Below are 13,873 nucleotides of genomic sequence, written 5' to 3' on the forward strand. Positions count from 1 at the left end.
ATGGATGATAGCTGGACAGCACAGGCTTTGAGGCAGGCTGGAGGGACACTGTCTGGGCCTTTGGCTTTCCTTATCTTCTGCTTCCTGAAGACTTTGCATAGGGGAGGTCCAGAGGGATGGATATATGTTCCATCATCACTACGCCTGTCCCTCATGGACTCAGTTCACACGTCTCCGGGCTCTGGACATCCAGGCAGCTAGCGAACCCTCTCGCTCCTTCGTAACCGGTTCTGGTGGCCCACCATCGCGCAGGATGTCTCCCAGTACTTTTGTGGATGCGCAGTCTGTGCCATCTCCAATACTCCACGACGACTCCCCGAAGGGAAGCTGAAGCCACTGCCCATACCACGTCGTCCATGGTCCCATCTGGGCGTCGACTTTATGACCGATCTCCCACCTTCAGACTCACACACTGGTATCCTGGTCGTGGTCGACCGCTTCTCCAAGGCATGCAAACTCATCCCATTAAAAGGTCTTCCCACTGCCTTTGAAACTGCCAACCTACTATTCCACCATGTATTCCGTCACTTTGGTCTACCAGAAGACATTGTATCAGACAGAGGTCCCCAATTCATCTCCCGAGTCTGGCATGCTTTCTTCAGATTACTCGGAGTCTCAGTCAGCCTATCTTCGGGGTACCATCCTCAATCCAACGGTCAGACTGAGCGCAAGATTTAGGAGATCGGAAGATACCTGCGAACGTACTGCCACCAGAACCAAGGCAGCTGGAACCGCTTCCTCTCATGGGCCAAGTATGCACAGAACTCACTACGCCAAGACACCACCGGTTTAAACACCGTTTCAGTGCATACTCAGGTACCAGCCTCCTCTCTTCCCCTGGTCAGGAGAGCCGTCAGAGGTCCCAGCGGTCAACACCTGGTTCGAAGCGAGTGAGAGGGTATGGGACTCAGCACACATCCATCTCCAGCGAGCAGTGCGAAGACACCAGAGCCAGGCCGACACCAGGAGAGGAGATACACCCCCAGTACCAACCAGGTCAAAAGGTCTGGCTCTCCACCAGAGACATCCGTCTTCGCCTGCCCTGTCGAAAGCTGAGTCCCCGCTATATAGGTCCCTTCACCTTTGAGAGGCAGGTCAACGAGGTCACCTACCGTCTTCTCCTTCCCTCACAATACCGGATCGCACCATCATTTCATGTCTCACTGTTAAAACCCTTCACTGACCCTCTTGTTTCTCCTTCCCCAGGACCTGATGGTGTTGACGTACCTCCTCCTCCCGAAGTCGCAGAGGAAGAGTCAATTCACCGTGTGCAGGAGGATCCTGGATTCCCGTCGGCGGGGCCGCCGCCTGGAGTATCTGATAGACTGGGAGGGATATGGTCCCGAAGAACGCTCTTGGGTCCCTAGGGACGACATCCTGGACCCATCCCTCCTCACCCAGTTCCACAACTCCCATCCCAACCGCCCTGTGCCGAGAGGTCGAGGCCGACCCCGTCAACGGGTAACGCGGGCGCCAGGAGCCGCCCGTGGAGGGGGGGGTACTGTCACGGAGTCACCAGTAACACCTGCCACACCATCAGAGTCCAATCACCCGACTCCGCCCATCCGCTCATTATCACCAGATTACTGAAGTCACCACACCTGCACCTGATCATCACTGCCACTTCTTAAGCCCACACTTCCTTTCACTCTCTGTCTGGTCTCGTCAGAGATTCACTGACTCTACTCTCTGTGCTACCCTAGGAATCATCTGAATACCTGAACGTCTGATCTTCCTGCTTACCTACCATCATCTGTCATCCGTGTCCTGTCAGTTCCTGCTGACACAACACCCTTCGTCTGTACAGCAAGTATCCTCAAGTCATCCACTTAACATCCCACTCTGCTCCAATTCCTCTGCAAGACTGTGTGATACCATCTTCTGTCTCCATATCTCAAATAAACCTCTACTTACTGGCATACCCTGTTGTCTCTCTCTTCAGTTCGTGACAATAATGTTGTCTGTTTTGTTCAATTTTACCAAAGAAAATGTTACTTATAAAGCCACAGCAGGACTGAGCAACACCGTGGTGATTCGTTTCTGAAAGAATCTTTGTTTTGAATGAATCGGGTGAACCAATGATTCAGTGGCCCATTCAATTTCTGAATGAATCAGCAGTTTGAATGAATCGAATGATTAAATGACTCACGACTTACTCATAAAGACATTTACCGCCACCTGCAGTTTTAGTTTCTTATCTGGAGTTTAATTTAATAATAATAATAATAATAAATAAATAAAGTGATAGTTCACCCAGAAAGAAAAATTCTGTCATAATTTACTCACCCTTATGTTGTTTCAAACCTGTATCACTTGATTTCTTTATGGAACATAAAAGAAAAATAATGAATGTTGGTAACCAGAAGAAAAATAATGTTGGTAAACAGGCTGATTTGGTTACCAATGACTTTCAATGTGTGAACAAAATATACTAAGATTTTTCACACATTATCTTCAACTATGTTTCATAGTTTATGTCAGGCCATTGTAGCCTAAACATTTATGTTTAATACATTTTATTTTAAATCAATTAAAATATTTCTTTCTAAAGTTACTTTTTTTGTAATATCTACTTGATATTTTTCTCATTTAACACAATAATCGCTTTAAATTAGGTTTTGAGGGTATTTTCACAGCCAAATTTAATTTGTGATTAATTAGATTAATTGCCACATCTTGTAATTAATTACATTCAAAAATCTAATTGACGGAAAGCCCTAATTATCATTAAAACAGTGATACTGCCAAATATTATGACAATTTAAAAACTTTTTATATAATCCTTTTCCTTTTAGGATTTTTTTTTTAAAGGATATGATCACTTTAATGCATCCTTTCTGTATAAAATAATTAATTTATTTCTAACTGACCCAAAAATTTGTATTGATAGTGTATATTTAACATATTCAAATGTTTTAATTTAATGCATTTCAAAATGTGGCTTTGGTGTTCAAATACTTTTTCAGGCCACCGTGTCATCAATACACGCCTTTTTAACAGGTTTTTTTCTTTTTCCTCAAACAATTCTCCGGATAATGATATCACACCTTACCATTTTCAAAAAGAAAAGTCTATATTTCTTTCTAATAAGAAACTCCACTTTAGAACATCTTACTGTATAAAGATTCAATGATGCTTAGATATGCCATTTCTGTTTCCTGCTGCTATTCAAGAAATCACTCTTGAATTTGAGGTATTACCATCATGGAATATAGAACACCATGAGGGAACAATTTCTGCACCATGGGATATGTCTGATCCAGTAAATTGGCTTTTATATTCATCCCATGCAGTTCTATGATCATGTAGCGCAAACTATGGACCAAATGATGCACATGAGAAAGGAAACACATGCCATTCAAAATCCATCATCATGTTTTGGAGCAACAGACAATGTGGGTTAAAGGTATCATTTGGCTTTCCCAAAACATAAATCCATGCAGGTATCAGAAAAAAGTTTATAGATGGCTTCTCTGACCCCATGAGTTTTTTTTTTTATTTATTTTTTCCTCTATGCTCCAGATTTTGTCACTGGCCATAAATTACTGCCATAGGAAGCATGATGAACAGTTCTTGGTGAGACTGGGACAGAGGTACTAATTTAATTCTGCGCTACTTCTTGAGGTTGCAGTTTTGGGGCATTTGACAGCTATCTTGTTGGTGCGTCACTGTAGGTGTCAAATTGCAAACACTGTTGCTTGAGTCTGAAAATTTACTCAGTGTCATTTTAAATAATTTTGAACGCAAAAGATGACATTTTTCATAATGTATAGAACTGTTTTTGTCCATATAATGAAAGTTATATCATGACAACTCTCTGAAGAATATAGCATGGTAATGGATATGACAATGTAAACGTATTTGGTCTTGGTGGAACAGATCTGCTACGCTGCTGCTGCTGAATTGCTGCTGCTGTTGGTTATTGCTGCTTCTGCTGCAAAGCAAGTACAGGAACTTGCTACTGCCAATACATACACCGATATAGTGCTGTGAGTATTTAAGTGTGTAAGTGTGATGTAAGTGTTATGTAAGTGTGAACTCGTGAATCTCTGTTAAAGTCAACAGTTCATATAAAAGCCTCAAGCTGTTTTGAAAAACACACATATCAAGAGGCTAACAAAGTGCAATTGTCAGACCTCTTTGTAGGTTTTAATTGGTAATCAACTTAATTTAATGTGACCACTGCCGCTACATTATTAATTGTAATTTGGTTATTTCTAAAGTCAAGACTTTTTGTGTTGTTTTGTGCAACTATATAGAAAACTGTAGCATAAGAAACATTTATTTGCATCAATACAATCTATTCTCTCTTTTCAGGCAACTTACTAGGTCTTTCCCTCTCTTCTCGACCTCAGGGTGAGTTACTCATTCAGTTCAATGACAATTATAACATTGTTCAAGTGACCCGAACATAGACATCTAAAAAGTTAATCCCCAAGCCTATTGAATGTGGATCAATAGACTCTTTTAGGAAAAAAACCAAAAGACAGGAAATATTTTGTGTGCATGTAAGGGATATTTTCTTGGCTGTCTGCCTTATCTCAATCCCTTATGTGGAATCCATTTCATTCAGATGCTGCTAAATGGTGAGGCTAATTTATCACAACAAAAAACAGTCTTTAAGTCGGAACACTCATCCATGTAATTAGCTGCTCAGTGGTGTTGAAAAAGTGCTCTCCTCCACTACAGTGAGCTACATGTGTTGTTTCTCTTCGCATAGCTGCTGAAAACTGTCCAGTTACCTTGGTCACAGTTGTCACCTTTGAAGCCAGGGTTACATATGCAGGAGCCTGTAACACACAAGCCGCGACCCCCACACTGAGCATCCATACATTGACCACTCGGCACGTCACACTCAATTCCTTTCCATCCACTGTAGCACTGACAGCGCCCGCCTTTGTACTGGCCATTTCCACTGCACAACACTGGACACGCCGCTAACAGAAGGAAAGAAAATAAAGCTAGAATGATAAAGGTAGAGCACAGATAGTAGAATCTCACAAACATGTTGGGATGTTTTACTATCAAATTGTTGTGTAATTTCGATTCATTTCATGATGATTATCTGTAATACAGTAATAAAAGTAATCCTTCCAGACAAGGCCTACAACCTAAATACAGTACCAGAATCTTACTATTCAAATGTTATGTTTTATTTTATATTGTAATTCTTATATTGTATGTATGGATGGATGGAGAGGTTATTCACAGCTTTCGTGAGATTCATCCTGACAGCAAAAACTATATCATTAGGAGACCACACACACCTCTCGAGCAATATGGCCCAAGGAATCCTGGGAAGCAATTACATGTGCCTGAGACACATTCTCCATTGCCATAGCAATTGTGTGGGCATTCCATCACCGACTCTGCACAAAGAAGGCCAGATAATAAAATTACATTTTATCTGTGGCGTATTAACTGCATTTTTACACTGCTTCATATTTGTAAGTCAAGAATTATAAGGAGTCTCTATGGATGTGGCCTAGTACTGAATTCCCACTTAATAAATAAATGTATAAATAATTGAAAAAGCAAGTACTTTTTTCTTTCCTTTTTTGCTGTAAATAAAAACAGACCCTCCTCATGACCACATGACATTAAAAAAATCATATTTAAAGATAAAAACAAACAGCTCAGCAGCTCAAGGCTTAGAGATTTAGTCTTTTGGCCTCCATATTCCTTGTCCTGACAGAAGGAGATAGCGGCAGAATCAAACTTATTGATTAGGCAACATCTCAGGGCATACTTCTGCACGCCTCATTATCACTGCTGCACAATCTCAGGCACTTGGGTGCAAGACAGGCCATCTGAAAGCACCTATAAAAGCTTGTTACAACAGCCCAATTGCTCTGTCGAGCGTCGCATTTTGATGCATAAATAAATAAGCAGGAAACACAAAATAACCAGCCACACTTTGTGGTGCACAAACAAAAACAAATGCATATGCACTCAATCACATGACGTTACACGGTTGTATTACATGTGCAAGCTCACCTAGTACTATGGTGCTGTATGAGACAGGCTCTACGGTGCGGCCATCATTGTAAAAGGCCAGGTGCCACACACCGGTATGCAGGTACTGAATAAAGCCTGCCTGCTGAACGCTGACCGGATTCTCCAGTCGGTCCCTGAGCTCCGGATCCAACTGAACGCGCTCTCGTGAGATGAGCCTACTGCCATCTAGAAGCTCCACAAAGTCGTACTGAAACAAACACAATTACCTTAACTGCTATATTATTCAGCTGTTGTCAAATGTGTTAAAAAACAAAGTAAAAGGTAAATTTTATATTCAGACACCATGACATTTGGGCTGCCAGTACACTGTCTGATCCAAAAATATCATCCCAATAAATCTTTTAAAATACAAAGGAAAAAACAAAGTATATTTTTTGGCATTACTTTGGCATTTGGCATCACAGAGTGTGTTATTCACAAGAACTTCCCATACTTCAAGCAGAACATTAAAATAAATAGATAGACCTATTCACTGAAGACTCTAAATTAAAGTTTCTCCAATTGATTTTCTACTGGTCAGCTACCAAAAGCAATAAGAAGACACTTGGCAAATTGGAAGCAGCATTAAATATTATTGATTTGGTTTTTTGTGTTGGATTTGGGGGAACATTGATTGAACATCTACAATAAGTTGGACAGTTTTCCTCAGCACTTACGAAAGATGCTGCTTTTATTGACAGCTGTGAGTGTTAAACACCCAGCCAATCACTGAGACAGAGAGATGTCTTTCTGTTGAAGCAGTTTGTTTTGTTTTGTTTTGATTGAATTAGGATTTGTTCTTTCTGGTGAATAGCCTCGAACATCTGATTCCCTCAACTCTTGTTCTGTCAACAGGAGTACTGGAGACTTGACAGACAACAGTTTTATCTGTGGTTTAATAAACACCAAATTGACCTTATTTTTAAATAACTTAATAATTAACTAATTTAGCCACTTGTGACTTATTTGAGATAATTAAACAAGAATACTTTGATTTTGTATTACCTGGGTGTGTGAGGGTGTAAGTCCCCTCCTCCCATAGACTCCAATCAGGGCATTTTTCTGAATGGAAATATTAAACTTGAGAAAGTGGGGTTGTTCAATGAGAAGTCTGGACCTCCAGAAAACTCCTGGTGGAACGGCATGTGCTACCTGCTGACCCAACTCCACCTGCCCTGTGTCCAACGTGGAGTTATACTGCAGCATCACTCCTATCCTTCCTGTGAGCAGACACATATTAAAACAATACTGACTAAATAAGTATCTCATATAGCATATTAGACCATATTTGGATTAGTTAAATAAATACGTCTATTCAACAAGGACACTTTATGTTTATTTATTTATTTATTTATTTATTTATTTTTTTTAAAGCCTTTGTGATTAATATTACATTGAATCCACAATTGTATTGTTATAATATTTGATATTTATTCACGGTTCACTAATCAGACTTAAATGTGCAGTTAGATATTAAGTATGGTTCCTTGTTGTTGGGCAATCATGCATATTAAATTTTTTATTTATTATTTGTTTGTCCAAATTTTATTCACATACTTAGTCAAACACTAATGCCAATCAGTCCAATCAAGACAGTTTCATTTTAGCCAGGGCTACCAGTTGGATAAAACTAAGGGTCTTCTTTCAAGTCTAAATTTCAAAAGAAAATTAAATTAAAAGAATTTTTAATATTTGTCTCTATATGTTCAGAGATAAATGCTCTCTTCAATGATTTTCCTGATGAGAGCTTGCAGTAGGCATTTGCCATGCTCTTTCATACTCTCAGATGACAGTTGACAGAGTTTATACAACACAGGCAAACATCTTTATATCACTCTTCAGAAAGAGGCAGTAAGTCAATTAGAAGAAAACAATATAGCATGGCAGGCTTGCATTCAGAGTGAGGAAATCGTCTTTTATCGACTTGCTTCAAACTGATGCTTTCTAAAAATGGTAATTAGGCCAAACCTAGCACAGTGGGTGCTATTCTTTGGAGACTGTCACTCTTCAGTGAAAGATGCTATCACTATTGTTTCCTTGTATTACTTTAGAAATCTTTAAAGTCAACAAGAAACAACATTCATGGCCCTTTTCACTTATTTTATCCATTGGGAATTGACTGGATTGAGAAAAATGTTATATTCCTGAATGGACCAATGTGGTTAGCTGTCCTTTATACCTCACAATTGCACATTTCTATCACACAATACGACTTTAAGTCTCTCAATTGCAACATTGTTTCTTATAATTGTGACATATCTCACAAGGTGACTGTGTCTAAATTGCAACATTGTTTCCTGTAATCTCACAATGTGACTATATCTTTCAATTATGACTGTTTCTCATTGTGACATCATTCACATTTGCGACTTTATTTCTCACAACAGACTGTGTTTTGCAGTTGAGGCTTTATACTGTTTCTCAAATTTTATTTATCTCACAATTACCACTTAATATTTCATTCAAATGCAAAAATGGGTAATATACTGCACTAAGAACAAAAAAGGAACTGAAAAGAAAACACTGCTCTACAAATGAATATGGGGCTTGAAAGAAATAACTGTAATCTATATAATATGATGTATCTAAAATTTCTCATAGGTATGTGTAAATGCAGTCCTCTGTGACTGAAAGGTCATTGATTTTGGCATTGAAATGTTACCTTCTGTGGAAATTGCAGTCACAGTGTTGGTCGGGAACGTCACTGGTTTGGCTCTTCCATTCTCAAAGGCATGATTATCCACATCCTTCAGTTTCCAGTTCAGGCCAAGTACATGCATGGCTGTGAGAGAAGGCAATTAAGATCATGAAATAGAACAGCAAGAACATATCATATCATGAGACATTCTCATTTGCAAAAGGATATAGTTTAAAAAGCGGCTGAAAGCCACTCTGGAAGGTGTTTTGCAGTCTCCTTTACGCATGTGTTGGACACAAGTGCAGTGCATATAAAAAGAAAACCTCTCCCTCATTAGAATCTGCTCTAAATAGTGCAAAATATATATTTTTTTCTGTTTGAAAACATGTTCTTTGAATTATCGCTGCATGGGGTCTTTACGCAAATTGTTTTGAGTATACTCCAGATTAGTCTTAAGCTTGTCACTGAAAACATTTATTGCAGAGAAAATGGAATTAGATTCCAGTGATTAAAAAGAAAAAATAAGGAAAAATGCGAAAATCAAAAGCCTGATGAAGATCAAACCATGTCATGCATTATATAATACAGGAGTTTCTCCCATTCTCTCTTTCCCCTTGCCATCTTTCCTCTCTCCCCCATTTTCTCTTCAAAACATTCTCTTCTTCATGCACTGCTGTTAAATCTTAGGCAAACACTTTCTAGTTGTTTTTTTTTAACTGCTCGATCTGTGTGAAAACAGCTTGGGAAAAGTCTCCTTCAAAGTTCACAGCGAGGGAGCTTGCTGAGGATGCAGCGCTTCACACACCTCTCTTCCTCTCGGTTTGATCTTTGGAGGGATGAATGTTTCTAACAGGCCTTCAGCAGGGGAGGAGGGGAATCCGACTGCGGCAAATAACTCACAGTGGGGAAACAATGTTAAAAACTGAGAGAATTAAAATATGGAGGTTATAATGTTTCTGTGGGCTAACAGAGTGAATATAGATTGTTGTGTGGACAATAAGATCAGTTCATGCAGCTTTTGCTTCACTCCAGATATGAATCAATACACTGATGTCTTTTTTTCCAGTGTATCTGTGTGTATGTGACTTCCTAGAGATAGGGCGACTATATAGAGCAGAGCACCAGGTGTTTTGGCCACAGATGAAGGTTGAGGAAGGAAAAACTCCACCTGATGAGCTATTTCGCTATCTCTTGTGGGGGCAGGCAGGAAAAAACAGCTCGCACCTGAGTACCTCAAGGTCATATAAGGGCGTGCAAACACACACACACACACACACACACACACACACACACACACACACACACACACACACACACACACACACACACACACACACACACACACACACACACACACACACACACACACACACAGTTACCTATACAGTAGCAGAGCAGAACTGACAGCAGGGCGGCAACGCCTACAGCACTGAGAGCGGTGCATTTCCATGAACACCGTTTGGGTGACTTGTTAAATTTGAATGCACCTCTCGATAGTGTGTTTCGGGTTAAGGGACGAGCTGGTGGAGAGTAGACAGCCCCAGTTGCCATAGTATAACCGGGATTGGGAGCTGTGAAGAGAGACGTGGTGCCTGTTCCAGTCTTAAGCAGGAAGTGCCTATAGGGAAAGGGAGATAAGATGTAAGATGATGAAATATATAAACAATAATCTTGGTGAAAACTTTCAGAGCGAGCTGTGAATGAAACCTCAAGTAGAAAAAAAAGTAGCAGTGTCTTTTTTAAAAGTTTTCAAAATGTCTGACCTATTGAGGATTTTAAAGTTAAACCTTTTTCATTGACATATCACTATTTTAATCACCATGGAAACTGCAGTTATAGCTTTGCTGTGGATACAAGTTTTTGTATGTAACAAAAGCTGTAATTTAATAAGCTGCCGTTAAAATCCTAATAGCTTCATTGAGTTAGAGGGCTGTCATTGGAACAGTGCCTGTACTTGTATGAAATGAATGTCTCTAACGATGGAATAAGATGGAAAGAACCACACAAAGTCAAGTCTAAGTGAACTGCGGTTAACTGAACTCTAGATTTTATGATGACAAACATAGCCCATAATGATGTGTATGCATGAGCATCTGATGGCAGTGTTTTCTGCTCTGCTTTTCATCAGTGGCACTTCACCGCTGCCAAATTTTCAATGCCACGGCAAAGGAAATCATTTTTTACCTGAGTTGTTAATGTTACGTTAGCTGTCTGATTTAAATGTGATGAGAAAAACACAAACCACAAAATCACAATAAGAAAAAGTTTTGAGCTCATAAAAACTCACAAACTTTAGAGTTTGAATCAGTCTGATTCCCTTACCTGAAAGAAAACACTGAATGACTTACTGATATCCTTCAAGGATCATGTGGCACTAAAGACTGGAGTAATGGCTGCTGAAAATTCAGCTTTGCAATCACAGAAATAAATTACATTTTAAAATATATTAAGATAGAAAACAGTTGCAGTAATCATTTACAATGCATGTTTTTAATGCATGTTTGTGAGCATTCTTTCAAGCACATTTAAAGCATATAAAATGTTGAAATGCCTTTCAGTTCTTGGTAGTGCAACTGAAGCAAACAATCAACTATGGGTGGCAAGGCACTGTCAAAAGATCTCCGGGATAAAGTTGTGGACAGGAAGGATATGGATATGAAAACATTTATCAAGTTATCAATGCCTAGAAGCACAGTGAAGTCTATTATTAAGAAGTGGAAGGTATCTTGTGCAACACAGACCCTCTCTGGATCAGGACGTCACTCAAAACTAGATAAAAGTGTTAGGAGGAAACTGGTCAGAAAGGCGACCAAGAGGCCTACAGCAACTCTAAAGCAGCTGCAGGAATTTATGACAGAGTGGTCATTGTGTGCATGTGACAACAATATTACAAATTCTCCACAAATGTGACTTGTATGGGGGGGTTGCAAGAAAAAAGTCACTCCTCAAGAAAGGCCACATGCAGTCACGATTGAGCTTTGCCAAAACAAGCTTGAACATTTTGAGGCCACATGGAAAAAGGTGTTATGGTCAGATGAGACAAAAATTTTATTATTTGGCATCAACACCAAATGATATGTCTGGTGGATATCCAATACACCAATAACAGTAACACCATAGACGTGCAAAGTTAGTAGAGACCAATTCCAACAGACTAAAGGCTGTAATTAAAGCAAAAGGTGGTTCAACAAAATACTGACAAAAGGGGGTGATGCTTTTTCCAACTCAAGGTATTTGTTTTGTTTTTTTTTGACTTTTTTGTGTTATATCTTTCACTTGGATGTTATAAGATGCACTGTAAATACAGCTGGATAAAACAAAAACTGTGTCCAACAAAATGTGATTATTTTAAAGGGGGGTGATTCTTTTCTATACCCACTTTATATGTGATACAAACACACTCACTATATACATGCATATATCAATATAAAACACATTGTATAAAATTAGGCAAAGTATGGTTGACTTGGATACAGTATACATAAGCTTAGGATCTTATACTTTAATATTTTCTAAAAACAAAATTGAGAATTTAATTTTTTGTTTGTTTGTTTTGCTGGCTGTAACTCTGCTTCAACACAGGGCAGTTTGCTTATATTTTGATTTGTTCTCTTTTGTTGTTTATATAATTCATACCACACACATCAACAAAACAGACATTCTCAGATTCATTTCCAGCTAATTTTCATGTGTTGTTGGTGGTTCCCGTTCACTGTGTTGTGCTGGCTGTTACATTGCCAGTCTGCTGGAAACTCTCTCCCTGCTGGCCTCACACTGGCTGCTGCGTGACTGCTGCGTATAGTCTTGTGTCCTGGAGGCATTTTACAGTTGGTGTGCCATCGGTCCTCCTCATAGCTGTAGATATAGGGCCATTTTTAGCCATTTCATTTTTCATTTAAGCTTACTGTCAGATTTAAATGTGATTAGAGAAAACAGAGACACTTAACATCACAAAATTATAACAAGAATTTTTTTTTTTTTTTTTTTTTTTTTTTGCTCATAAAAACTCACAAAATATATACAATCTGTTATTTGCCCCTAGGCAAATGTGCTGCCTTTATACTTTTGACCGAATTGCTTTATTGTCTTTAATAAGTATAAATGTTCTATAAATACTATTACAACGGCTATTTTTGTTCAGAATATATACATACTGCTTTATTATACTTGTATATATATATATATATATATATATATATAGATATATATATATATATATATAGATAGATAGATAGATAGAAAGAACAATAGATAGATAGATAGATAGATAGATAGATAGATAGATAGATAGATAGATAGGCCCCCACAAGAAAAAAATAAACAGTTATTATTAGATTAGTCTTCATCTCATCTGTACAGTATTATTTTATCATTTTTGTCAAAGATGCCATTCATTTTTAATGTGAAGGTACCTGATTCATCTTCTACACACAAACAATCATTGACTGTAAATTTCAGATGAGGAAACATTTAAAACTCACCAGCTACTAACAGCTTTACTCTTAAAATCTTTAAACTTCAACAGTCAAGCAGCCCTCAGACGCCTGTTCTTTTGTGGAAATTTCAATACAGGCCTGGTTTAAGATGCCTGCTTTTCATTCAGAAGGACTCCATTGTAAAACTTCTACTTTTTAATCTGCACGATTATGAGCTGCTGCCACGACTCCAAACACACAGGCACACACACATTTTTCACAAGGGCTCAGATAGGTTCCGGGCCACTGCGCACTGAATGAGGCACATTTAAAAGCCTTCACAAACGATTAACAAATACACTGACAGTGTGCCGTTTTGAGGCCAAACAATCCATAATTGATTAGCGGGAGTGTGACGCCAGGCACAGAAAATGACTAAGCTAATCCTCATCGCCCCTTTTTGTAGGGTGTGAGAGTGTTGTTCACATTAGGACGACTAAGAAGTAACTTCACCCCAAAGAGTTTTTTTGCTCTTGTACAATGTAAATCTCTGTCAGCGTCCCATCTTTCCTTGTCATCGGGTTGACGCTTGGAATGCTGCGGTGCAAAAGAAGAGGCCCTATAGAAGAAAAAGGGAGGATTTGGAGGTTGAAAGAGAAATTGCAAACAAAAGAATAAAAGTCCTTTCCTAGCATATACTGATATATAATGACTGCCGCATTAGTTAGGCTAAAGAAAAGAGTGGGCTTTTCAAAAGACTACTTGTTGACTTAAAGAGTTAAAGTGGTTGAGTCTATATGTGAAAAGAGAATGTGACTGGTGA

At 38.9% G+C, this 13,873-nt stretch overlaps 1 protein-coding gene across 3 annotated transcripts in view; it reads right to left on the minus strand.

Moving 5' to 3' along the window:
• The window catches only part of LOC109084564 (teneurin-3-like), a 109,846-nt gene that overhangs the window by 34,748 nt on the left and 61,225 nt on the right, over positions 1–13,873 (minus strand). For all 3 annotated transcript variants that reach the window (XM_042770178.1, XM_042770177.1, XM_042770176.1), the window contains exons 5-10: positions 10,015–10,253; positions 8,660–8,779; positions 7,003–7,217; positions 5,998–6,205; positions 5,268–5,369; positions 4,743–4,937 (exon numbers count right to left, since the gene is read on the minus strand). In XM_042770178.1, coding sequence (XP_042626112.1) covers positions 4,743–4,937; positions 5,268–5,369; positions 5,998–6,205; positions 7,003–7,217; positions 8,660–8,779; positions 10,015–10,253 — 1,079 coding nt within the window. The remainder of the gene's footprint in view (positions 1–4,742; positions 4,938–5,267; positions 5,370–5,997; positions 6,206–7,002; positions 7,218–8,659; positions 8,780–10,014; positions 10,254–13,873) is intronic.

The sequence above is a fragment of the Cyprinus carpio genome, chromosome A14 (assembly GCF_018340385.1).
Source record: "Cyprinus carpio isolate SPL01 chromosome A14, ASM1834038v1, whole genome shotgun sequence".
Lineage (NCBI taxonomy): Eukaryota > Metazoa > Chordata > Actinopteri > Cypriniformes > Cyprinidae > Cyprinus > Cyprinus carpio.